We start from the raw sequence: 25,033 nt of genomic DNA on the forward strand, positions 1-25,033 counted from the left end.
TCAGCGTGCAACTTTTTATTAGCTTCTTTTTGAGACTTGCAGGCTAGCCATTTCTTAATCCTCTTAGTATGTGATAAGTCTTTTTGACTTATGGTGCTAGGTCAATGCCTTACAAAAATTTAAGTATGTTGCACCTATGCAGTCCCCTTTGTTAAACCAAAAGTGTAATGATGTCATCTAAGGATGAAATTAAGGTTTGGGTTTTTCTCTTTTTTTCTACAAAATCTATATTTCATAAAACCTTTGGATTCTAGGTTTTCTTTTTCATTCATTAATTCTTCATCTCAACAGCTTTTCCATAATTTTGACATTGAGTCGTTTCATTTGCCTTTTGGGAATACTGTCATGAATGTCTTAAGGTATTTCTCTCATATCCCACGTTTAATTAAAATAGGAATCAATGGGCTAGAGAGCTTGTTAGTGAACTCTTTTAGGCCTCCTATTTCTTTGCTGACTTAAAAATAGACATCCCTACTAGACGTTGTCTAATTTCCTACTTTGATACTAAGGTACTGGATAGAAGTTGCTATTTTTGTACGACTGCCACATCCTGTTTCTTTCTGAATATGGAAGTGGAAGTGTTTGTCGACTGATGTCCCATTCTGTGCCACTAGAATTTTCACCATTTTTATCTAGCATGGATCAGTACTATTAGTAAGATTTCTTGTTTATGTTTTAAGAAAGGAGTGAAAGAATCAAAATCCCTTTCCTATTACCAGTAGTTTTGCTAGCCACAAAGCCTTCCTTACCAGTTTTCTCTATTTTATAATGTCTAATTTATGTTGGTTGCTGTCTGGCCTTCCCCTTTTCCATGTGTTATGTTTCAGGTTGGATTTGGTTTTTATAATTTTTTCTTCTTGCTCACAGACTTTCTCACTGAACCCAGGATGAGCTTTACCAAAAGTTTTCCTCTTTCTTGATTGTGGAATTAGGGCTTTTTTAGCCACATAATAAATTTTTCTTATAGAAGAGTTTCATTCACATTTTTCTGCCTTATCTCTTTTTTTCTCATGGACAACTCAGTTTTGCTCACCCTGGAAATTAGCACAGATTCAGCACAGGTTAATTACTGCTTGTGACTCTCCTCTATATGTCCATATTCCATATAAATAGGACAAAATTGCCAGTTTCATAGAATCATAGGATGGCTTGGGTTGGAAGGAACCTTTAGAGGTCATCTAGTCCAACCCCCCTGCAGTGAGCAGGGACATCTTGAACTAGGTCAGGTTGCTTAGAGACCTGCTCAAGTTTTTAACTTGTCTTGTATGCATCACCTTGAAGTCTGAAAAGTTGACTTGTTTTGGGTGCAGTGTCTTGTATTAAGAAACCTACAGTTTTAAAAGTTGGAAAGATCTTCTGCCAACTGGTTGAATTCCCTGGGAAATACCTCACAAGTTAAAATTCCTTGCAGTGGTTTTTCATTTTATATGTTTCAAGGTGCTTGAAATCGCCTTTCCTGGTCCCTGGTTGGATGTGTTGTGCTCTAATGTCTGTTATCCTTCCCCTTCGTGGAATCTATTACCTAGCATGGGGATCCATATGTATTTAAGGCTGTACAATTCCTGTGCTATCAGTTATTTCAAAGGTATTATTGCTTGTGTTTTTGCAGTTTGACACTAGTCCTATAGCTTTTACTGTCACCAAGAAAGAAACTAATGATTTTTTACTAAGGGACTTGCCCATCAAGTTTCAGAAATGACACTTTATTCCAGGCCTTTTTTCTTTTCTCATCAGTGAGGATTTCTTATTTCTCTGTTTACCCGGAGTCCTATTGCTGGTGTAGAAATAACTGAAGACACCTTACTCTTGCTATCTTTGTCACTTATTTGAGTTTGGATTAGGTCTTCCTCTTTGGATTCCCGAGGCTGTTTAACATATTCAAGGTGCTTCAGGCTGTTTAAAAAGTGTAGGTGCTACCTGTGGGATGCAAAATGTAACATCTATACAAAATTCTTGCCTCTTGAGATGATGCCTCAGGTTCCACAGTCTGCAGCTTTTCACCTTTGTGCAGTCAAGCACACAACAATTCTTTAACTCCCACTCACAAAAGTGGAAGATTCTTTTAACAAGATCCCATGGTCCTTCCTCTTCAGCTCCCTGAATCCTTTGACCCTGCATTTTCTTTGTGATGCCAGTCCATTTGTTTCTGTACACCTGTACCCAGGAAGAACTTGACAATGACTCTGGAGCTCTGTATTAGGTTGCACCTTGTATCTTTGCTGGAAGGTGGTAGCACTTTTTCTTCTTGTCCTTTAATGAAATCAGTTGTCTGTTCTTAGCTGGATTTTGCAATTTATCGTTGCTTTAAAAGGAAACATCATGTAGGCTGGAAATCATTTAGAAAAGTCACCCACAAACAGTAACTGAATCTCAGCTGTGACTAATGATAGTATTGTTGGTCTATAATTCAGTTAAATCTTTCTCGAAGATTTAAGACTTTCATAATTTAAAGCCATATGGTTAATCAACCTTGTCCCTTATTAGAGGTTTTTGATGGTTATCACTGCCATTAAAACTGCCATTCTATTTCACTACTTTTTTTTTAATCCATAGGTTCTTGTTACACCTTTGTTCAGTACAAAGTCTTCTGCTATAAGAAGTCTTTTTTCTTTTGTAATGAATTACAGACCATGATCAAGACACTGTATTCATCTTTCCAAATGGCTAAATTAAATTGAGCTGGTTTAGGCGTCTCTCACTAAGGCTTGACTCCATCGTATAGTACTTACCTATTGCCTTTCTTTTTCCCTTACGAATGACCAGTCTGTATAGTGTTTAGTTCTAAGTCTTGCTATATTAGGCCTAGACAGTTATCTTGAGCCACCAAACTTGCACTGCCATAAAAGGATATGCAGTTCTTTTAATGAGATCTTTTTCTTTAAATTAAAACAAATAGCATTATGTTTCTTTTCTTAGCTGAGTGCAACCCCTATCAATTACACTGTGATTTTACCAAATCAGTGTTAGGTTAACTGGCTTACAGCAACCTGGATGATCCCATTTACTTTTCAAATACTTTTTAAGTAAAAGTATTTGCTGGTCTTCTGGAACACATTCAGAGCTCCAAAGTTGTTTGGAAAAGAAAACCCATTGCTTCCATCTGCTTGCCAACTAATTAGTTTAAAATTATTGTGAGTTTCTAGCTATGCAACTTCTAGGATGTTTTATTTAATGGGTAGAACCAAACATCTTCCTAAATCTCATTGGCAATAGGTAATATTTCATTACTACACAGATGTCTACATCATCCAACTTTCTTCCTAATATAGAATATAATTATGAGATTCTGCCTGTCTTCTATATTTTTATTATTTTATCATCTTTATATCAACTAAAGGATATATATAATGTTTAGGATTTTCTTCTAATATTTTGCAGGTAATGTACCTGAAAGCTGCCCAAGTTTACTAGTGCAGTTTCAGAACATAGAATGAAATTGCTCTGTACATTTCCTTAACTACAAGATAGGTACCTGTTCAATCGTCATTTTAGGTACAACAGATTAAATTTGTGTGCATGGTTTCTTGTTTCTGTATAGTAGAACACCAAAGTACTAGAAAGATGTAGTAACTTGGTCCAACAAACATTTCGATTTCATGTAGTGTCTATGTAATGAATGAAAAAAAAACCTGCAAGAAAAGAAATCATGACACCAAAGAACTAGAGTCTATGCCTAGTTTTGCTACGAACTTAGGATATGTTTTTGGAACACGGACACAGCTATAATCTGGGGCCTGTGGCATCCTCTTTTCATTTGTAAAGCTGATTAACCACCTTGGGGGCAAGTGCTGCAGATCAATTTTTTGATATTTGTCAGAATGAAGTGTGGGTACATCCAGTCTTTCCTGAAGAGAAGGAAATGGAGAGCAGGGACCTCTGAACTGAGAATGTTAAAAGAGTGAGAAGAGCTGAAACTGTACCTCTACGGCAAAAAGGGAACCAAACAAGACTCTGAAGTTGTAGGCCTCATGCTGTGGGGTATGCATAAAGATCCCTCTCAAGCACTGGCCTTCACCTTGTGGTACTTGGACAACATTTAAGAGGTCTGTAAGGTAACTGAAAAGCTGGAGGCTTACATTTGGTGTGCAGATGTTTACGTTTCCAAGGGAAAATACAAAGGCATCTGTAGACAAATAAAGGTTGAGAACCACTATGCTAGACTAATTCAGTAGGCTGTTTAGCTTCCCTTTGCAAGACACCTAGGCCTTCTGGGTAGTACATGCACTCATCAGCCAGGTCCTTCATCTAATGAGGAGGTATTTACCAGCTTAATAGGATGTAATTGAAGTAGCAGACTCTGGGGTGGAGGATAGTATGTGATAACCATTGGGGTTAGCACACGTGGCTTTGTTACCACAGTACTTGCCCGAGTATCAGTATATGAGGCTGGGTGGGGGGTAGACATAAATAGTCATGTACCTCCAGAGCACATTCTAGCTGGGGAAGCATCTTGCTGTGAAATCATCTGTGCCCATGCTAGGACTTTCACTTACAGAAGTGTTTACTCTAAAAAATATCACACCTCTCACCAAATAACTACTGTGGTAACACTCTGTCTGCGGGTGAGGATGCTTCTGAAACCCTGAGAGAGATGCACTTCTCCATGAACCTCTGTGCCTCAACTTTCTAAAGAACGCAAAAATAGAGACAGCAAACTTCTGGATTCAGAGCTCAGGAACTAGTTTTTGCTGGATTGGAAAAGTTTCTAGTGCCATGAGACCACACAGGTACACAAAACTGCCTCTCCCCTTTATTTTCCAACTTCACAGTGGCAGTTGATGAAGTTAAACCTACATTTGTACACTTTACTAAGGCTTACTGTTTAGATTTTAAGCCAATGTCTCCTCTTCTCCCTGTCTTTTATATTAGCAGTGGCAACAAGCCCAGAGGGAGCTTGTCTTTCCATGTCAGTGGTCTAGTATTTTGACATCTCCCCTAGCCTTGGCTTGGAGAACAAGATAGTATTCCCAGGTGGTCTCTTAATCAAATTGGCAGTGTCTAAAAATGCCTGTTTCTTAACATCAGCTCCATTTAGCCTAGTAGCTCCAAGCAGGATGCATTTGGGAGATTCTGGTTTAGTACCAGTACAGGGTATAGGGAGCAGATTTTTTTTTTTTAATGTAACAGCCACATCCTTCTCCTTAATTAAGAGTGTAAGGCAATTTATAAAGAATTTTGAAGTACTTCAGAAACAAAAGTGAGGCTTAACAACAATGTTCAGCTAACTGAAGCCAGCTGTTTCACATGGGAACTGAAAAGAATAAGAAATGTGTTTTGAATAATTAAAAATATAATAAATTATTATAGGAGTAGGCCTGGAAAACACTTCATCTTCAGAACATAATGAATCTCTGAATTAACCAAATAGTGTAACAGCAATATAGTTGACAGTTCAAATGGCTGCAGTTCATTTTTTTAACAGCCTCTCAGTCTTGCATTGCAGGCTGCTGGCAGATTTAATCCTGGTATATCCATATAAATAAAGGCATGGTGCCTTGGAAGATCTTTGGGAGGAAAAAGAAGAAATAAGTCTGGTCAATTCTCCTCATGGTCAGAATCTAGCAGCAAGTAGCCCTGAGCAATATCTGTCATTATACAGTCTATTGGGAACAAACAGAATGACATAGGTGAGCGGGCAGAAGGTGGCAGATGAAACATAACATTTGCCAAAGGCAGTGCCTCAGCAGTATAGGATGCTAAATGAATGCTGACCTCTTAAAGCAACAATCTTGAATATCATAGACTCTAAGGACCAAAAGAAGTAAGATAATTTTATCTCGGTTCATTTGTCATCAGGAGTGACCTCAACTTCTTGACCTAGCACGATACCATACCATGTCATATGCAATCACTAGCAAAGGACCATATGGGGAATAGTTCCTGAACTCTTTAGCAAGAGGACCTTTAACCTATAAGTGATTTGCAGTATGTGGTCATGAAAGTGGGTCTGGCAAGATGGATAAGTGTCCTAACTTCATTTCATTGCTTTTTTGCTTTGTTAGGTATGTTTGTACCACAATCATTTTACAGCAAAGATGGTCTCTGTTTATAATGTAGCAGCAGCAGCTACTTGTTGCTAATGAATTATATGGTGAATGAAAAGATATGAGCGCCGTAACAAACGAACAGCACTTCCTCACCCAGGTTACCCGGTGGGAGGGCCCAGCCAGGCCGCTGAAAATTATATGGAGGCAGGAGAGACCTCCGTAGCCTCCAAAAGACGAAGCCCGTTTCTTTTAGCACGGAGATCAAGGCAGCAGGTATTTACGCGCCCGGCAGCTCAGGGCAGTCCCACCAAGGCAGCCCCGGGCCTGCTCTCCCCGGTGCGGCGGCATCCCTCCCCACCCCCCCTTCCTCCACCCTGCAACCGGCAGAGGCGCGGCCCCGGCGGATCCCGCAGAGCGCCCTCCCTCTGCCACCCCAGGCGGGGCCCCGGGGCGGGCAGGAGCGGCCCCACCCGGCGCCCTTCCCCGCCTCTGGGGACGGGCGCAGCTCCGCAGAGCCCAAAATGGCGGCAACAGCAGAGCGGAAGCGCCCGGGAAGGCGGTCGGAAGTGGCTTCCGCAACGGGGCAGCGCTGCTTCCGGGTGGGCGGGGGGCTCCGGCGTCCGGCTGCCGCCGGAAGTGCCCGTGTGTGTAGGGCCCAAGATGGCGGCGGGGATGTACCTGGAGCACTACCTGGATAGTAAGACCCGCCGGGGGCGGGGCTGAGGACCGCGGCTGGGGCCGCCCTGGCGGGAGGCCCTGCGGGCACGGACGGTCCGCGGTTCGGGGCGGGGCCGGGACCCGCGGGGTTCGAGCTCTGCCCGGCGGCTGGCCGGTCCCCGCGGCCGGCTCCGAGCCTCCGGGCTGCTCCTAGCCCGTCCGTGAGGGCCGCCGCCCGGTCCTGGGGCCGGGTGGCCAGGCCCCCTCCGCCGCCCGCCGCGTAGAGTCGTCTCGGGGCCGCTTAGAAACGGCGGCAGCAGCGCCGGCGGGCCGTGCCTCCGCTGCGGGGCAGGGCTTGGCGGGTGCTCCTGCGAGAGCCCGGCCCGCTGCGGCCCGTGGGCGCCGTGCTGGCACCGGCGGCGAGCTTTTTGTTCGTCGCCGGGGCGGGGAAGGAGCCCAGCGCTGCTCCAGCCGCCATTCGGGAGCGGCAGCTGGGCTGGCAGTGGGTTTCCTGGGATAAACTGCAGGGCTGGTGAAATAAAACCGGAGAGAATTTCTGTGTCTGTAGGGAGGTAGTTTCGACAGATTCCTTCGCTGTCGTTTTAAAAGTGTGGTCCTGTTTTGCTGGTCGAAGAAGTGCTCTGTAAATACTAAAGGAGTTGGTGACGTTATTTGAGCCCTCCTGTGATATCATCCTACCTTAAGGTGCCTGTAACTTTGTCAAACTCGGACCTTTGGGGAGTAAGACCTTGAATGCATGTTTTAACCCTGTGTTCCTAGGCAGTAGACTAATCAGGAGTTTTTGAAGGACTGTGCTAATGGGTTAAGATTTAGTAACCTGTTCTTTGATTAATGCTGTTTTCACACTTTCTTTCTGATCTGGTGTCAAGACTAGAAACGGCAGACCATGGCGATGGGGTGGTGCATTTAAAGCATGGTAGTACTGGCAATGTGTCTTAACTTGGCTATACCTGGCCAAGTTAAATCTCTTGACATCTGCATATGCTTGGAAACATTGGAGCTTGGTTCTTCAGAAATTTCACTACTAGGTTTCCTCCAGCTCAGCTAATATGGTGTTGATGTGGAGATAAAAGATCTTATGCCTGTGTCTGCAGTGCTCATTTTGTCATTAGGAAAGGAAATCTCTTGTGAATCAAACTAAGAAAGTTCAAGAACCATAATAAATTTCAGCAAAAGCCGAAAAGAAGCTGGAAGTGAACAGGCAAGGATCTAGGAGCTGTGAGGAAGGAGGGTGTAAATGCCAGGAAGAAGAGTTGGATGAGGAGGTAGATTGTTAAAGAGGAGCAAGAATTACTGCGTAAAGATGTATGTTCTTCTGCTCTTCTCATTCTGATGTGGAAGGTGGCAGTTGACTGAGGCTCCTCAACAAAGATGGCCAGGAGTTGGAGAACGGGGGCTAGACAAGAGGGGAAAGAAGCGGGTAGACAAGGAGTAAGCTCCTGGGGAGGATGCAGGGTTTTCCTACTGGGAGAGCACAAATGTATTTTGAGTAAGAGCTGCAATATGAAGATAAAGGAGTGAAAGGCGGGTTTGCAAGTGTTAGGCAGGGATGAGAAAGATGAAGCGCTGGGTGTGGAGAGGTCTGGAAGATACCAAGTCAGAGAGAAAGGAAGCTGTAGATGAGCTTGGTGGCTAGAGAGTGCTTCCACCAAAGTCAAATACTTCCGGAGCTTGTCGCTGTCAGCTAAAATTAATGAACCCCCTGGAAACTCCTCTGTTCCCCTCTAGTAGTAGCATGCAGAGAAAATTACAAACTTGTATTTCTGCTCTCAGCTGAGATGTGTGGTCCTGTAATTGAACTGGAGATTCTCATCCTGTTGAAGGTGGATATTTATCTGGTTGTGTAGACTCATTTTTAAGGTGTCTTGATAAAAGAAAAAAAAAGTAACATGTACAATCTAAAAGTACTTTAAAAAAATCCTGGCTACAAAGATGTTAGGAAGAACAAAGCAATCTTTGCTGCAATGGTTTAGCCTTTTTTTGCATGCTCTTAGAGCTCTTAAGGTCTTTTTCAGTTTCATCTGGTGTCCTGTATGCAACATTACTTCCCTTTGTTACCCAGTTATAAGACAGTTGCTGTGCTTAATCTAGAACTTCTTTCAGAAAAATACATCATATGAATTATAAAGCTTACAGTCAAAGAGCATCCATCTCAGTTTGCAGGTAGGCTTTCTTGTCATGGTTTTGTGACTTTGGTCTGTTATTAATTTTCACAGTTCCAATATTTAGTCATTGCACCTATAACGCCTTTTATCTGCCACTGAAGTGTCCCCTTATGGAAAGTTTCTTCCCTGGGTAGATTGGAATTGATTAAATCTTAACCTTCTTTCTGGTAACTTAGAAAAAAAATGCTTGTGGTAACATATTTTTCAGTTTTCTAATTAGCCATCATGTTCTTCGAGCCTGCTCAAATCTTTTGACATCCTACTTGAACTTCTGACTCTCTGAAAATGCATACAGTCCTTCATGGTACTAACTAAAGAAGTCAGGTTATTGTTGTAGGCATGCCCCTATCCCTGTTCATCATTGTGTTTCAGCTGGGAGCCCATATTCAGGTTACTATTTACCATGATATTGACATGACATAGTCTTTTTGTTTCTTAGAAATACAGTCCAGCGTGCTTTATCCATCAGTTATATTGCTCATTCCTAAATGTATTATCCTCTGTAAAACTTGATGGAAAGTATCTGTTTGCAGCCAGGCTGTCTCCTGCTGTCCCAGTGGTCTGTTCCTTCCATTCTCTTTCTTCCACTCTGTATCTCACTTCCAAATAACTTTTCTTTTGTGGGATCAAGAACTGCTTTGTGTGTGTTTTGCGTGGGTGGTGCAGCCACTGCCAATAGCTTTCTGTAACACATTCTAAAGCCTTATGTAGCTATTTAAAGTACTTTTAATATATCTTATGTTTGTTTTTTCTTATTCTAGCTTGTTATGCAAGATACTTTCTGATGCTACATCGAGTATTTGATGCAAGTTATAATTTAATCACTTAAAAAATTATTTCTACCAATGAAGTGTGTATTCTTGCCAAAAAAGGTCCAGTCAGGAAAGTTTGTTTTAACACTTAATCTACATTTTCCTGCTCATTTAATTCTTTGAGATGATCTCAGATCAGCTACTCCATTTCTTTTCATGCCTGCCTGCCAGCATTCAGTTTTTCCCTCGCTCCTTCCTCCCCCCCCCATTTTTTTCCTACATTATTTCAGTATTTTAAAAACCTTCAGTTTTAAAGTAGTTCGCTAATGTTCAAAAAATTCCTGAAAGTTATACAAATAAATAGTCCAGAACCTTTGGTCAGCTTTTTAAAAAATGTCTAATATTTACATTTACTTCTTGGAATGGAATTCTTTTAATATTACAGAGGTAATGCAGACACAGTTTTCAGCTGAATTTTTTTTTCCTCCCACAGAGTTTCTCTTTCATATGGTTTACTGGTTGGATCTGCTCAGGGAATGAATGAGGAGTGTGTGATGAAAGAGGGCAGTTGTTTGTAGGACCTCCTGAAGTCCTTGAAGAATGGAAGGTGTATAATGTATTAAGTGAAAGTTGTAGGAAGAAAAAAGGTGACCTCATGTTTGAGGCAGATGAATACCACCCTGACAAAGTGTGTTTGATGTTTGTGTTTATTTTGGGGGTCATGCTTTTTACAGGTTCTGGCATAGATTGTGGTTCCCTCAAATTATGAGTAAAAATTTGTAGTCAGAGGAACAGATGTGCAGAATGCTCAAAGCCTCAGTTGAAGTCTGCTTTGAACAGATAATTCTGAAAAGTCAGGCTATGTAGCATTTTTAGATGTTTCAAGAGGTGTGTTTGTAATTAAATTAACTGGCCTCCTTGGCCTTAATCTCTTTGCCTCAGTAAATCTCTTAACCTCCAGCTTATTGGTAAGGGAAGTGGGCTACTCCACAGCAGCGTGGTGAAAAAGCATTCTAATGTCACAAAAATGAACACCTTGAAAAGCTGATTACCAAGGCCGTTTTCAGATTGAGGTTTGGGTTGTGTATGTGCAACTCTGTATTGACCAAAGAGAATAAAATAAAACTTTGAATCACTGCTCAGTCACTGGGAACGAGAAATGCCTTGTATAAAAACCTCATGCAGTTAGGTAATTAAAAAATATACATTGAAGTGCACGAGCAGTCTGACAAAGCTGTGCATACAACCACAGTTGTTTCAGTTCATAAATTTTTAGTCCTCTGCTTTGGACATCTAAAGTTCTTTTCAAGGAGATTTTTGTGGAATAGCCAAGTCAACAACAGTTCTCTTAGTAAAAGGTGTCTGGCAGTTTCTTAGGTCTGGTATTTCAGTAGCTTTCAAGTCCTTGCTGTAATTTGAAACTGGGTTTAGACCTAGGATTAGACATACCATTGTCTTTGCTCTAAGCTGTTAACTGCAAAGCATATCTGTCTGAAAAGTGTTATGCTCCTAGTAGATGTTTTCGCAGCAGAAAAACGTTTGCAGCAGAATTCCTTCAGTGCTGAACATCCTGACAGAGGAACTCCATGTCTTGTCTGTTCTGATGACCTTCCTTCCTTCATCCTACTGAAGCTGCCCCTTCAATGACTATACTGAGCTAAAGGATTTAGGCAAGGAGAAGAGCAATGTTTCTTGTTCCAGTTCTCTTCCTCCCAAGTGTTTTCCTTTGGGCATGGTTCTTTCCTCAGTTCTCTTTCGTGGCTGAAGGTAAGCAGGAAAAGATTTCCATTTCTTCAAATGTTGTCCTAAACCATTTTATGCCTGCTTCTGTGGGGAGAAAAGCAAGATACTGAAGTGCTTTTCCTCAAGCCAAAAAAGCAGTGCAACTTTAGTAGGGGAAAAACTATGGGTGTAAAGGGGTTAGAGATGTAGAAAGGAATGGAGGAAGAATAAGAAGGAAGAAAGCATAATGTTTTGTGATGAGAAGATTGAATGTGCATGAAGACTCATTAGAGGAGTTTGTGCTTGCTCAGACTTGAGTTACTGTACTTGGCTCAGTATTTGCTTTCGTTCTGGGTTAGAGATACTGAAGTGGAGGCTTTGAGGGGGAGAAAGGAAGGGTGACGAATACAGATTTTCCAGAAGATGAGATGCAAACACTGAGTGTTCCTCATGTTTGGAATTTTCAAGAGGATTGCAGAGCTTCTTTGTAACAGGCATCATTGAAGTACACATATTCAGAAAACAGTCCCAAATAGTTTTCTACAAGTCTCTATTTATATGTCAATGTGCCATGAGTATAGGGATTATCTTTATAGTAAAGGGAACTGCTATGCAGCCACATGTATTTTCTACCATCACTGCTTCCTTGTTTGCCTACCTAGTGGGTATCAGAATAAAGTGAGTGTACTTAGTGACAACACACAAGTTTTCTGGCAACAGACCCAATGCATGTACCTCTCCTCAACTGTCTGCTGCCTGAGTTGGTTACAAAATGACCTCTCTGCTCACCTACCTATGCTTCACTGCTGAGTGTATGTCTGCCCAGTAGTTCAGATAGCTGAGGTCAATGGAAGGGGTTATGTTTGTGGGTGTCCTTTCTGAAGCAATCAAACAGCACCTTCTCTGCTGGTTCCAGCCATCACTGTCCACCAGTGATGTGTTCCTGCCTGGACTGATGAGGCTGCTGCTTTATTTGCCTTGCTGAATGCGGAGCATGCATTGTTCCAGTTAGGAATTGTGTGCCGGACTGGAAGGAAGTTCAAATTTCCATATGGTTGAACTGGTCTGTTGTTGAATAAATGTCAGCATAAAATATTTGTAAGGAATGGTAACAAAACAATGAAAAATGTTTCCATCCCCCCAACCTCTGAGGAACAAGATTCTGCCAACATTTGGTCAAAATTAGACCTAAACGCTTGGGAGAGTCATCAGCAGAGGGCTAGTAACCTCAGTGAGCTTGAAAGGTAGGAGGACGTGTCTGGCCTGTCTACTCAGATGGCTGCTTGATATTCAGTTTGTTGTCTCAGAGACCACCAGTCAGGACCTGTTCCAGGAGCAGACACTAGGACATATCTGCCCCAGTGAAGAGGATGATGGGGACAACAGACTTAGGTGAGGAGACCTCACCTGTTAAGTTACCATGGTACTGTGTAGATGTTTTCTTTTGGGTTTTTCCCTTTTTTTTAATACTGATTAGGGAGGCATCAAGTTGCCTTTGCTCCTTCTATTTGCATGTCAATAGGCACATAGAGTTACACCAGTTCGGGGCCCCGGCTTGTCAATACTAGAAAACTTATGCCAGCATAAGCACAGAGCAACAGGTGCAGCATATACCCTCTTGAAAGTCATCTTCTTTCTCCTACAACTGACATGGGAATGTCCTTTCATTCTTTGATAGCATTATCCAACTCAGTAAAATTGGATTATTCTTTCATAATAGCTACCTACATCTGTCTGGATTTTTCTCTGTATAGCCTCATCACATGAGAGTATGATGTGTATTGTCATCTTGCTACTCTTAGAGGACATGGGTGTGATGTCAGAACTTGCTGTAGGTTAGCCTTTGATTCTTTCCCAGTCCTGGCTGTGTTCCAAATTCCCCAGCAGTTCTTTTATCTCTCACTTTACCTACCATCATTACTTCTATCCCCTTCCCAATGTAGCATGCAGCCATACCCTCCCATTCTTGCCTCTAAAGGTTCTCACATCATACCTCACGTATGCAAATCTCTTAATAAATTGTTTCTACATCCAGTACTGTTTTAATGTAGTGAAAGATGCCTTTGACCTTAATGAGACATTGGATTAGTTGCATCTGCGATGCAGCACACATGATCTATGGAAAATTACAAAAGATCTTAGACAGGGGAGAAGATTTGGTGATTCATAGGCATCATTTGTTTCTGTGTGAGAGCTGCTGGCACAGCACACTCTAAGCTAATACATTTATTATTGTTAATGACCAGTTTATTTAGAATTGATTTTGGTGTTGACTGGTATTTTTATCAGAGGTGATAGAAGATGGCTTTACAAGCCAAAGTATCCTGCATTTTTTCTGCATTTCTTCACTTACCCAACAGCAAACCTGATGTGACCATTTTGGCAAACAGCCCTGCAATCTCATTGGTGGTGGTGGTCCCTGCCTTTGGAGATCTGTGACAGGCTGGAAATGCCTGGAGCGGTATAAGTCTTATCTGACATGTCAGTCTTCCAAGTCCTCCAAGCTTCTGAAATCAAGTTTGATCTTTAACACAGCAATAAAGATCGCTTTTCTGAGACTTAACAATATTGCCTGCTATCTTGGCTGTGGATGCTGTAGCACTGAACTAACGTAATAAGAAAAAGACAAAAAGAACCCCTCCCTCCCTGAGGAAAGGGTCCACTCTTTGGGGGAGTATTAGGTTTCTGTGACTGTTATATTGGCTGACGTTGCTGACTGATGCCTGTTTCTTTGGACAGTGCCTGAAGTACATGCGCCTGTGTGGGCTAGTGTGCAGCTCACTGGCCCAGAGTTTGGGGTATATGACACGGCCACAGGATTCTTGGGTGCCTGTAGCTAAGTTAGTCTGCCATGCACCTGAGTACCCTGTTTGTAAAAACATAGGTAGCGTTATCTCTTACAGAGCTGTTCTGAGGATAATGTTACAGGTTAAGATGCATGTACTGCAGCAGGGCTGAGCCATAAATTAATAGAGAGAAAGGTTTATATTATGATCATGCGCTAGTTTCAGTGAACTGAGTGGGAGGATAAATAATTAGCTGAGAACACGGGACAGAGTAGAAGCTGCAGCTTGAAAGGCTTGTACCCTCTAAAAGGAGGGACTGAGGCATATAAAAGACATTCTTCCCCCTAATGAGGAACCAAGGAAGCTCCTGAAGATTGCTCTAAGCCAGTTGTCCTGCAGTATACTTCAAATGCTGCAAAATTATTAGAATCGTGGAGTACTGAAAAGTCCTATGGGCTTCCCTTGCAAGATCCCAGCTAATCTCCCATCTCAGGGGGCAAAGAATTTACCTTCTCATTGTGGCAGTCCCTGGCACAAGCAGGACTTTTTTAATTGCCTTTGGCAATGTGGTGTTTAAAGCGTTTGCTGAAATCTGTACTGTTAATAAAGTAACTGGTGGTTATATTTCAAAATGTATTTTCCCATTTTTTAATAAATGTAATCATGCATCTGAACATCGTGGGTGAACAGACATCTCGGGAAAGGCACCATGTATTTGTATAGTGCTGGGTGCAATGGATCTCTTTTTAGCAACTTGGACATTGTCGCAGCACAAACCCATTGTTTGGCACAGTTAAAAAACATGCTATGGGAGAATGAAGCATAGTGAAAGCTATCAGGTTGTGTAGGCTTACTCTCTGTGTGTGTATGTCAGAATTAACATCCGAGTTAAGTAGCTGAAGGTTAAATATCAGTTGCTTCCACTTTATACCCCACACAGCTTTTTAAAAAGAAATAATAGGAGGGGAAGGAGGGTGGTGATGGATTCTGACTTTTGGAGAATGAGCGCATGGTTCTTAACGGACAAGACAGTGTGGGTATGGATGCCTGCAGAAGAATGAATGGGGGAAGGAATGACAAGGAAAGAGGAAACTAAAGGAGATGAAAGAAGAATGGGGGTAGTGAAGGGGTAAGAATTGAGGGAAGGAAGGATGCAAGTAGGTAGAGAGGCTTTCAGCTTGTGATAAGAAGTGAAAAGGAAGGGGCAGGAAAAACTCAATGAGACCTGCGCCATTGATTTTTAGGGGAATTGTACTGTGACAGGAGGGAGTGGGGCCACAGCGGGGCTGTGCGTGGCTCTGTGCAGATGGACACAGTTCCATTAATGCCAGCCCACACTTTGGGCCAAGCTGCTGGCCTCGCGAGCACTTTCTTCGCTGTACATCTTCGACATCCTCCTCTTCCTTTCTTGCTGCTATGCCATTTGTGTTGAAAGAGGCCTTTGCTTTTCTTTATTTTTCTGTCAGATTGTTGCTTGTCTGGGACAGGGAAACTGCCCTTCACTGCTGCCTTCTCTAGTGATTAAAGATGCCTGTAGGGTGGTTTTTCTTTACTATGATCCATTTCAGAATCTGAGAATTATTTGAGTACTTTACAGTATATAGTATTTAGTCATGGGAAGTTTAGGTGCCTCTTACAGTAAGAAGAAAGAAAAAGGAGAAATTCAGGAGGAAACAAACCTTTATAAATAACATGAATGGTTTTAGGAAGACTGTGGGAAAGTGTGTTGTGTTAGTAGGGATGAGGAAATGGAAACTTTTTAATGGGGTTGTTAGGGTGGTGATGTGATGAGATGTGATAGCCAGCACAGCACAGGCCAAGCAATTTCAGCAAGTGTTCTGAACCGCCATGATAAATTCTGTGATGCAGGCCATCACCTTTTGTTGTGGTTTGGTTTTTTTTTTCAAAGGGTAGGCAAGAACTTTTGAGTTAAGCTAGAGATAGTAGAAAACTTCCCCATATTTAGATAAACTATATACCATACAAATAGTTTGTCACTCAGTTAAAACTTGCCCAGCTACAACTTTATCTTGTTATGCTTTTTGTTCTTGCCAAACTCTCTCTGGATCGTAATTTTGAAGTGCAAACAAGCTGAGTACAACATTCTAGTTGACTAGATAAAGCATCCTTATAACAGTTCTGATTATTATAAAGTCACTGTACTGTCAATTGTTTTGTTTTCTCCTAATTTATTGACAAATCAAATACAGAACATTGATCCAATAACAGATTTGTAGAGTGAAACATTTTGCTGGCATTTTAGGAAATCATTTTGCAGCTTTTAGCAGGGAAGGACTTCAAATGGCAGGGGTTTGGTCTCATCAGGCCCCGTGGAAACCTGCCCAGCTCATGAGCCTCTGGAAGATCATTGCTCCTGCATGCTTGACTGGTAAATGATCCCACCAATTGTGTCTGTGCTGAGCATCTGCTAGGCCCGAGCTGGATAGCGCCTCTCTCCAAGAGCTGCCAGGAGCAGAGAGCTCTGCATGCGTGGAGACAGGTAACAAGGCAGGGGAGCCACTGTCCTGACTGAGGGGCTAGCAGTAAGGGGAGGAGGCCGCAGGAAGAGAGAGTCTCTGAAGGACAGATGGTCTGGGCTGAAAAGATGAGACCAGGCATGTAGAGCCAAAGGGAGGACAGAGGCTTTCCAGATGAGGGCATGCAGTGGCGTTAGTGACAGGTGGTGGCAGATTTTTACAGTTGGGCACGGTCCCTTTCAGGTTCTGTAGCAGAAGCAAACTCCTTTCTGAGTTTCTCCTGCTGCTAAAACATTGCTGTGAAGCGTGGCTGTAACCTTTGTGGGGTTGTTCTGCCTGGAGAATAGCATCCTACTGGTTTTCATGCTGGCTCAGGTGCTCGCTCTAAAAGGTTTCTAGCCCTGCTGAGGGAAAACTGGCTGTACCCAGTGAAATTTGTGCTTTGACTGACTTTTCTCTTCAGAAGAGGAAAAGAAATTGCATTAATCATTTTTTTAAAACTACAAAGTCAAGAATTTAGAAGTTGTGATCTTCCAGGATTAATAAACGCAATGTAAGTTTGACATATTATGTGCAGTGCAAGAACAGATATGGTTTTCCTCTAGAGGATACCTGTCTTGTCTTCTGCAGGAGATGCTTTGGAGAGGAATGAAAAGTAGCATGCTGCAATATGACCCATGTTTCATTTGCTGTACAGATTGAAAGGCTTGGAGTTGAGGCTGAGGATTGCAGGAAGGAAAAAGGCATGGTCTCGAGATTCCCAGGCTGGATTTCATCTGTGCCATAAGTTCTCTTTTTAAGCAATGGTAACTTTCAGCATTGTGTCCCTGTTGTCTCCTGAGGTGCTTTTCTGAGCTGTAGGGATGTAATCTGGTAGTCGGCTGCTTGAACCTTGTGTGAAGTCTGTCATGCCAAACAAATGTGGAATTGTCAAGTTTAGGAATATGCAGACAGCCTTAATTTTGCTGCTTACTAACTTTTTGAGAAATTGATTTGGTACTGTTAACTGTCTTTGAATGCAGGGTAGCAATGTCTGTGTGCTGTGTGATTATATATCTGGGTACTTAAGGGCACATACTATCTGAGAATTTCTCAGATATTTAAACCAGAAATGGCAACAGAAATCTATTGAGGCAATAGCTTGATTACTTATAAGGATTCTGTATGTAACTTACTATATTCTGTTTGTGCAGAAAAAATAAGTTAAAGGAGCAACGTCTGAGCACAATGAGGCCCACAGTTGTTTTTACCTCTTATAGGAATTAATTTCATGGCCTGTATGTAGTACTTGTTAAAACCTGCCTCTTGTATACAGACCTTCCCTGGTGGCTGATTGCTTTTCAGGGAAATGTCTCTACTGTAGGAAGATGTGGCAGTGAAAATAGAGACAGCTGCTGAGACTGATGTATTAGACAGTTTTGATGACGGGTAGACACACCTTCATTTACACTCTCTGTGTGTTGGAGAGTGGGTTCAGGAAGCAGACATGCTTACGATGTGTTTCTGAAGAGCTTTTCCCCCACACCTTTTTTTGTTTTTTAAACCTGCAAGAGGTTGTGTTTTTTTTCATTAGGTATAAAGTTGACAACAATCAAGCCTGGACTTCAGGTTAATGCAGTGACACTAGATCTCAGTTTGATTAGACAGGCATGGAAAATGAGAATTGTTTTTATCAGCTTTGTCAGTTGACCATCTGGTGATGCCTAGGGGGTGAGTAGCATAGTGCATTGAAAATTAATTGCCTATCAACTTCACACTGCTCAATCAGAGCCCTACAAACATTTATTATTCACAATGTATAGCATTGTTCCAGGTGTTGGACAGACCACACTGAGATTACGGTGCAGAACACAGAACAAGGAACACATGACAGAGGGCTAAGACTGCTGTTCACTGCTCCCTGTTCTGGCTCAGACTTGCTCTTGGGCTCAGCACCATGTCTTCTGTCCCCTATGTGTAAAATTGATGCTGTTGTACTATTTTTTTCATTCATAGTTCTTGGGTGGATACTTTGCATTATAATGACTGACTTCATTACAAATTTTGGTTTTCGGCTTTCTTAATGTAGGCCTTTCTGCATGGCAGCAGTTTTGTGTTACCTAGTATGTATTACAGAACTATGCTCCTGGATTAGATATACCAAGTTTTCATAGTCTGTCTCCTTTGAGTTGACAACAAATGGAGGCACACTCATGTGTACCAGGAAAGGGTGTTGGGAATTGCTGGACTGGTGTATGTGTTGTTACCAGTCAAATTAGCTTTTTTCCTGCCTTGGCATTGTGGACAGGAACCTGACTTCTCCATGCAATCCTTGTCTCTCTGCAGGTATTGAGAACCTGCCGTTTGAATTGCAGAGAAACTTCCAGCTGATGCGAGATCTGGATCAGAGGACGGAAGGTGAGGATTAGAGACGGTTTTGTTGACGAGACAAGAAATATGCAGCTTGACCAGCTTTTCTTTCTTTTGCCTTTATCATGGGGAACTCAGGGCAGGGGAGGAAGTCTGCAGCTGCTCTGATCCTTCAGTCTCTCTTGGAGGACACTACAGTGTGTGTGTATGTATGTGTATTTATGTATTTAATGGTAAACTTGTTTCAGACCTCAAGTCGGAGATCGATAAGTTGGCCACGGAGTATATCAGCAATGCAAGGACTTTGTCTTCAGAGGAAAAACTGGGGCTTCTCAAGCAAATCCAGGAAGCCTATGGGAAATGCAAGGAGTTTGGGGACGACAAGGTTCAGCTGGCTATGCAGACCTACGAGATGGTATGAAGGGAAGTGTCTAGTGCTTATCATATGAAAGACTGTACTAAAGCCCCCAATCCATGAAGGCCCTGATCTCTCTCTCTTTAGGCCCTACCCACTCTTGCTTCTCAGCTTCTAGCGCAAGCCCCGTGCTCTCTCCTCTTTGGCCTCTTTGTCTGTGCTGTGGTAACTCCTGGTCGCTGTCGTTTTTGCAGGTTGATAAGCACATCCGGCGGCTGGACACAGACCTCGCTCGCTTTGAAGCAGACCTGAAGGAGAAGCAGATAGAGTCGAGTGATTATGACAGTTCTTCCAGCAAGGGCAAGAAGAGTGAGTACCACCACTGGGCTGCAGATTGATACAGGAGGCAGCCAAGTGACTATGGAAGTGGTGGGGATGAAGGCAGGCACTGGAGTGGTACAGATCAAAGACTGTTACGCTGGAATCTGAAGGACAGGTAAAAAGATGGTGACCTGGGCTCTTCTTGTGTGAGCATATTCAAGGCCACTAGATAAAATTAAGATGGGGTGCATGGCCCAAAGCCAAATAACACTCTGAAGTAGGAGTGTATTTTAGTGCTGGAGAGGTTTTTACTATCAGGTGTCTATTTTGATGGGATGGCAGATGCAACACCTTTCTCTCTTCTTACCAGAGGGCCGAGCTCAAAAAGAGAAGAAAGCTGCCCGTGCTCGCTCTAAAGGGAAGAACTCTGATGAGGAGGCACCAAAAACTGCCCAAAAGAAATTGAAGCTTGTCCGCACGTAAGTGTTCAAGAGATTTGTGGGAATGAGGAGCATCACTGCAAATCAGACCAAGGAAGGCCTAGCCAGACTTCCCTGCGAAGGATCTGATCCCCACCCACACCAGACAGTGTGTCCCCTGTTCCTTCTTGGGAAGCAAGAGGAAGAGACCTTTTAATTCTTTCAGGGGAGTGTGGCATGAAGGGGAGGGTGGGTCACTTCAGTGGGGTGGGATGTATGTGCTTAGAAAAGAGAAGTGGCTGTCTCTGGCAAATATGGGCGTTGTCCTGGGAGATGCAAAGGGACTCGAAGCTGGTTATTTTGCTGACCTACTTTATTCCTGCCCTGCAGTAGCACAGAGTATGGGATGCCTTCAGTCACCTTTGGAAATGTGCACCCTTCGGATGTATTGGATATGCCTGTGGACCCCAATGAGCCTACTTACTGCCTCTGCCACCAGGTCTCCTATGGGGAGATGATTGGCTGTGACAACCCAGATGTAAGAGCCTGCACTTGATGAAAATAGGGGGGAAGGGAGTGAGGAGAGTCTTGCATGGAAGGTCTTGTCCTGCTTGGGTAGGGCCTGATACAGCAAAGCAGTGACAAGAAGAGGGCTTACCTCAGATAGTTTGGAGGGGCAGAGGGGTGGCTTGGCGTAGGGCCTGGTAAGTGCACCTTTCTTCAGGGTTTTCATTAAAATGACAGGTTGTTTTCTTGCCCCCACACTTAAAAAGGGAGAAGGGGAGTTCTCCTCGCTAACAGGACGTAGGTTGGGTGTGAGTCTTCATTCCCTGATCACTGCTGGAGATTTAGGAGTTTGTGAACAAGTGTTGGGAAGCTTCGGTAGCCCAGAAGCAATGATTTCAAAAGCAAACTGCTCTTTAACTGACTGCTCTCCATCCCAACAGTGTTCCATTGAATGGTTTCATTTTGCCTGTGTGGGTCTAACAACAAAACCAAGAGGAAAATGGTGAGTGAACAAGCAAATTGGTCTTTGGAAGGGGGAGGTCCTGGGTGGCAGAAGGGAGAGTACTGTATATACACACTTAGAAGACCTCTTAAAAAGGAAAATTTGAATTAAGCCTTTGTCTGGGACCTTGGAAAAGGTCCTTTGTGACTGTATATTCAAGGTTCATGTCATGCCCTAAATTCTGGCTTTTTACTTCTCTTTCTACCAGGTTCTGCCCTCGCTGTTCCCAGGAGAGGAAGAAGAAGTAAAATCCCATGAGCCCTCAGTACTGCTGCAGGTGCTCTCTTCCCCCTGCCAGGGCCTTGCCCCAGCAGCCCCAGCCCTTGGGGCCTTGGCTGAGGGGAGTCTTGCCCTGTTTGTGGTTTGGGCCATCCCTGGAATGGTGTGTACCCTCACAGCGGTTCCTGTGTGTTCTGTATCCCTGGTTGCTTCCGAATCCCTAAGGGAGGCCCTCTCTGTGTACTATTCCAAACAGGTCTCAACCTCAAAGGGAATGAATGAGGGCACCAGGGTAGCCACCAGATTCCCAGGGATTCAGGTAGCCCCTGATTTTCCTTGGCTTTCCTTCAGCCTCCTCAGAGTTCATTGCCTACTCTCTGCTTAGAGAACAAGGCTATGGGATGGGGGAAGGAAAGGAGGTAAGTCTTCAGCATTTTAGGTCTTTGATTTTCCTGGATCTTTTTCGGGAGAGAGGGAGTAACCAGGCCACTTCTTAATCTAGTGGGCTGGCTGAGAGACTGAAAACATAATGTACTCCCTGTCTTTAACCATTCCACTACTGGCATTGAGCAGCCTCTTTTGTTTGGGAGACGAGGAGGAGGGAGGAATGTTTAGAGCTAGCTTTGTCTCTCTTATTCCTGGGGTAAACCTGTTGGCCTGGGAAGCACATTGTGTGAAGGAGGAAGAATTTCTGACCACATGGGGAGAAATGGCTTGATCACGCCTGTCTTCTGGCTCCAAAATTCTCCCCTCCTTTTGTGCAGTGAGGCTTCCCCATTATGTTGATGATGGGAAGTTTGGGGATTCAGATCCCACTTGTATAATACAGAATTAAATAAAGGTCATTGAAACAAATACTCTGTCTGTCTTGCTGTCGCCTCAAAAGTAAACTGCAGCAATTGGTCTCTTTAGTTATTCTTTCTCTCTCAGCTCTGCTTTTATTCTAAATAATGAATATGGTACAGCTTTTTTGTGTAACAGTCCTGAACAGTGTTAATGACTGACATTCTGCTGAAGTCAGGCTTGAAAATATCCCTAATATACTTGCAAAAGGTTACTAAACTTTCTGGTGGCTGTGAAAAATATCTGTCCCTTCAGTTGTGCCCCCACAGAGGGTGGGCATCCAAGAATGTGGATAGATTTTGCAGATATCCTGATAACTTGTCCCCAGTGGGTCACTTTCACCTTGGATCACCTTGTTGCCAGAAACTCCAGCTGCTGTTACTAAGATAACATTAGGCTCCAAAACAATTACTGAAGAAACATTTCTCTTTGTAGTGTCTGCAGGTAGCCTTGAGGAGATGATTCATACTGAAGCTGCCATTTATCTGTTCCATTGTCATGGCCTGGAGATTGATTAATTTGAGTTTCTTCTTCCTACTTGTTCTCTGCTGTTCAGGAGGGTTTAAGCTTTTCTCCTGAAACATGAAATGGTTTCCTCACATAGATAACTTGTACAAGGATCAATGGAGCATCTTTGTTCTTGTAGTCATGAAGCCAAAGCTCTTCTAGGGGCTCATTATTAAAACCATTCAGAGGACTCGCAGGTGGAGAGCAATGCCACTCACCTTGTTACGGTACAGGGACCCTCTCAAAGCTATCAGCTGAGGAGCTGGTGTTAAGTCTCCTGTTCAAGTGAGTTAGCATTGAGTCAGTGTTTGCTTTTGCTTCAAGAAGGGGTACTTAGGTTCCCATTTTGCACAGAAAAAAATAGAGGTAAGTTCTTATGCAGACTGTGGCTCGTGGTTTGTGGTACCACTGCCACAGTCTGGATCTCAGTCCCCAGATTGTCCTAAACCATTTTCCTGGGGCTTCCCTCCTTAAACAGAGAGGAAGTAAATCTTGAAAGATGTTGGTTGTGTGTGTGGTACAGTCTTCATAGCAGGAGATGCTGTGCCATCATCCAGTGGATGAGAAGTCTGGGGTTTATCCATATATCAGCTGGGTGCTCAACTAACAGAACAAAGGGAGGATGTGGTCTGTACCTGAAAACAGGCTTTGGGCAAATGGCAAGGGTAATAAAGGGTGCAAACACTCCTCTAAGTGGTTTGGTTTTGATGGGATAGGACGCTGGATTGTAACCGCCCCCATTAGCAGCAAGCTTTCTAGAAACTGTGGTCTACGGACGTGTTTGAAGTGGCGGCCCTGAAATGAAGCCACTGCTGATGAAGGATAAGAAATAGCGACTAAATGCATGTGGTGTAATGTGAAAGCGGTGTGAGTGGGCAGGGGATCGTTGCACACCAAACCAGGAAACAAAGTGGCCAGTTGCTTAGGTTCTGCTTACTGTGCTGGAGTAACTGTTCAGGGTAGCTCTGGTTTAGGAAACCCAAGTGTTGGGTCTTCTGCAGTCGCTGTAGGATACCGAGAGGGGGAGGTAGACCAGAATACTTCTGTTTTCAGGCTAAAGCTTGGGCACAGTGTTGCCATTGTGCTTCTTCGGACACTGAGAATTGGAACATCCTGATGACTTTTAATGCAAAACACATGAGAAACACCTAGGCTGGGTTCTGATTCAGTGCCAGAAAATGGTGGGGAATGATAGGTGGGAAACTCCGCTTACTCCGTGTCCTGCCACTGCGTCCTGCTTCTATCCGATGAAGGGGTCCTTCAGCCAGCAGCGTGGAGCATTCAGGGGATGTTGGTGGCAGCTGAGGGAATCCTCTGAAGACGACTTACAGGAAGAGGGAATTTATACAAAAATATGGATGAAAACTGAGAATTTTTAAATGGCTTACAAGTATAAATGCAAATGAAAGGTCATTAAGAACTAACCTTGGAAGAGACAGAATAAGGGCAGTAACTGCAATACTTAGTCACCAAAGAGGGGAAATAATCAAATCAATAGAAGCTAGAAATTACAAAGTACAAAAATGGAGCCAGTGGGAGCAAAGCCTATAAGTGACAAGGCTAGAAACATGCGCAGCTTTTTTTAGAATGCCTTTTGTTTTTGATGTAATTGAACGTGGCACATGTCCATTACCAACTGCAGATAGCAGACTTGTTTGTAATGAGAGGAGGGGGAAGTGTTCTGTAAATATTTATTCTGTGTTGGTGCTGGTGTCATATGGGAATGATGTACTTCCTAGGCAAACAGTAAGGAGGATTTTAAATAGCGTCTGTTGGACTGAACGCTTTTTTGATCAGTGGTCTTCAGTAAAAGGTGTTTGTCATCCTGCGAGAGCCACCTGAAGGCATCTGTGGTCTGCTGTCAGTCTCTGGACTGCTCGGAAAAGCCTACAAGGCTGGAAAAGAGCCAGCTCTGTGCTGGTCCTTAATGAGGTCAAGGCGGCTGCCGTTGCAGTCCAGATGTGAAATACTGAAACAGCAGATAAGTAAATTGCTTCTCTTTAAAACAAGCAAGAAATCCAGGTCAACAAAATAAAATCAGTTTGACTGGAAGTAACAGAAACGGTCAGTCAAAAATTACTTGATTTTTTTTTTTTAAAGATTACCATTTGTAGTTACCTCTATCGGTGTAGTGGTAATGGGATCTGAAAAGTTTACTTCACCTAGAATTGAAATGCTTAAAAAGGGGATACACTAAGTTAAAGTAATCATGGTCTCCTTTAAAGAACTGTCCAGCTTGCAGATTTCCTGGAACAGCTGTCAGCGCAACATAAATACTTTCTAAAATGGAGCTGGAGAAATTGCCCTTGTAGAGTGACTGGAAATAACCTAGTTGGTGAGTAAAGTCAAGCCTGAGTTTCACGAAGCTGGAGCCATACAGCATGACAAGAGGGAAGACTTTTGCCAGCTTCTTTAAGCCCATTTATTAATAATAATTGGTCATG

At 43.1% G+C, this 25,033-nt stretch overlaps 1 protein-coding gene across 1 annotated transcript; it reads left to right on the forward strand.

The window, feature by feature from the left end:
* The first annotated feature begins 6,544 nt into the window (after positions 1-6,544).
* Positions 6,545-22,094, forward strand: ING4 (inhibitor of growth family member 4). Its single transcript, XM_064464780.1, has 8 exons — positions 6,545-6,684; positions 18,893-18,964; positions 19,165-19,331; positions 19,526-19,640; positions 19,963-20,071; positions 20,402-20,549; positions 20,959-21,020; positions 21,229-22,094. Exons 1-8 carry the CDS (start codon positions 6,648-6,650, stop codon positions 21,266-21,268), a joined length of 750 nt encoding a protein of 249 aa, XP_064320850.1. The 5' UTR covers positions 6,545-6,647; the 3' UTR covers positions 21,269-22,094.
* Positions 22,095-25,033: the final 2,939 nt, after the last annotated feature.

The sequence above is a fragment of the Phalacrocorax carbo genome, chromosome 1 (genome assembly GCF_963921805.1).
Source record: "Phalacrocorax carbo chromosome 1, bPhaCar2.1, whole genome shotgun sequence".
Lineage (NCBI taxonomy): Eukaryota > Metazoa > Chordata > Aves > Suliformes > Phalacrocoracidae > Phalacrocorax > Phalacrocorax carbo.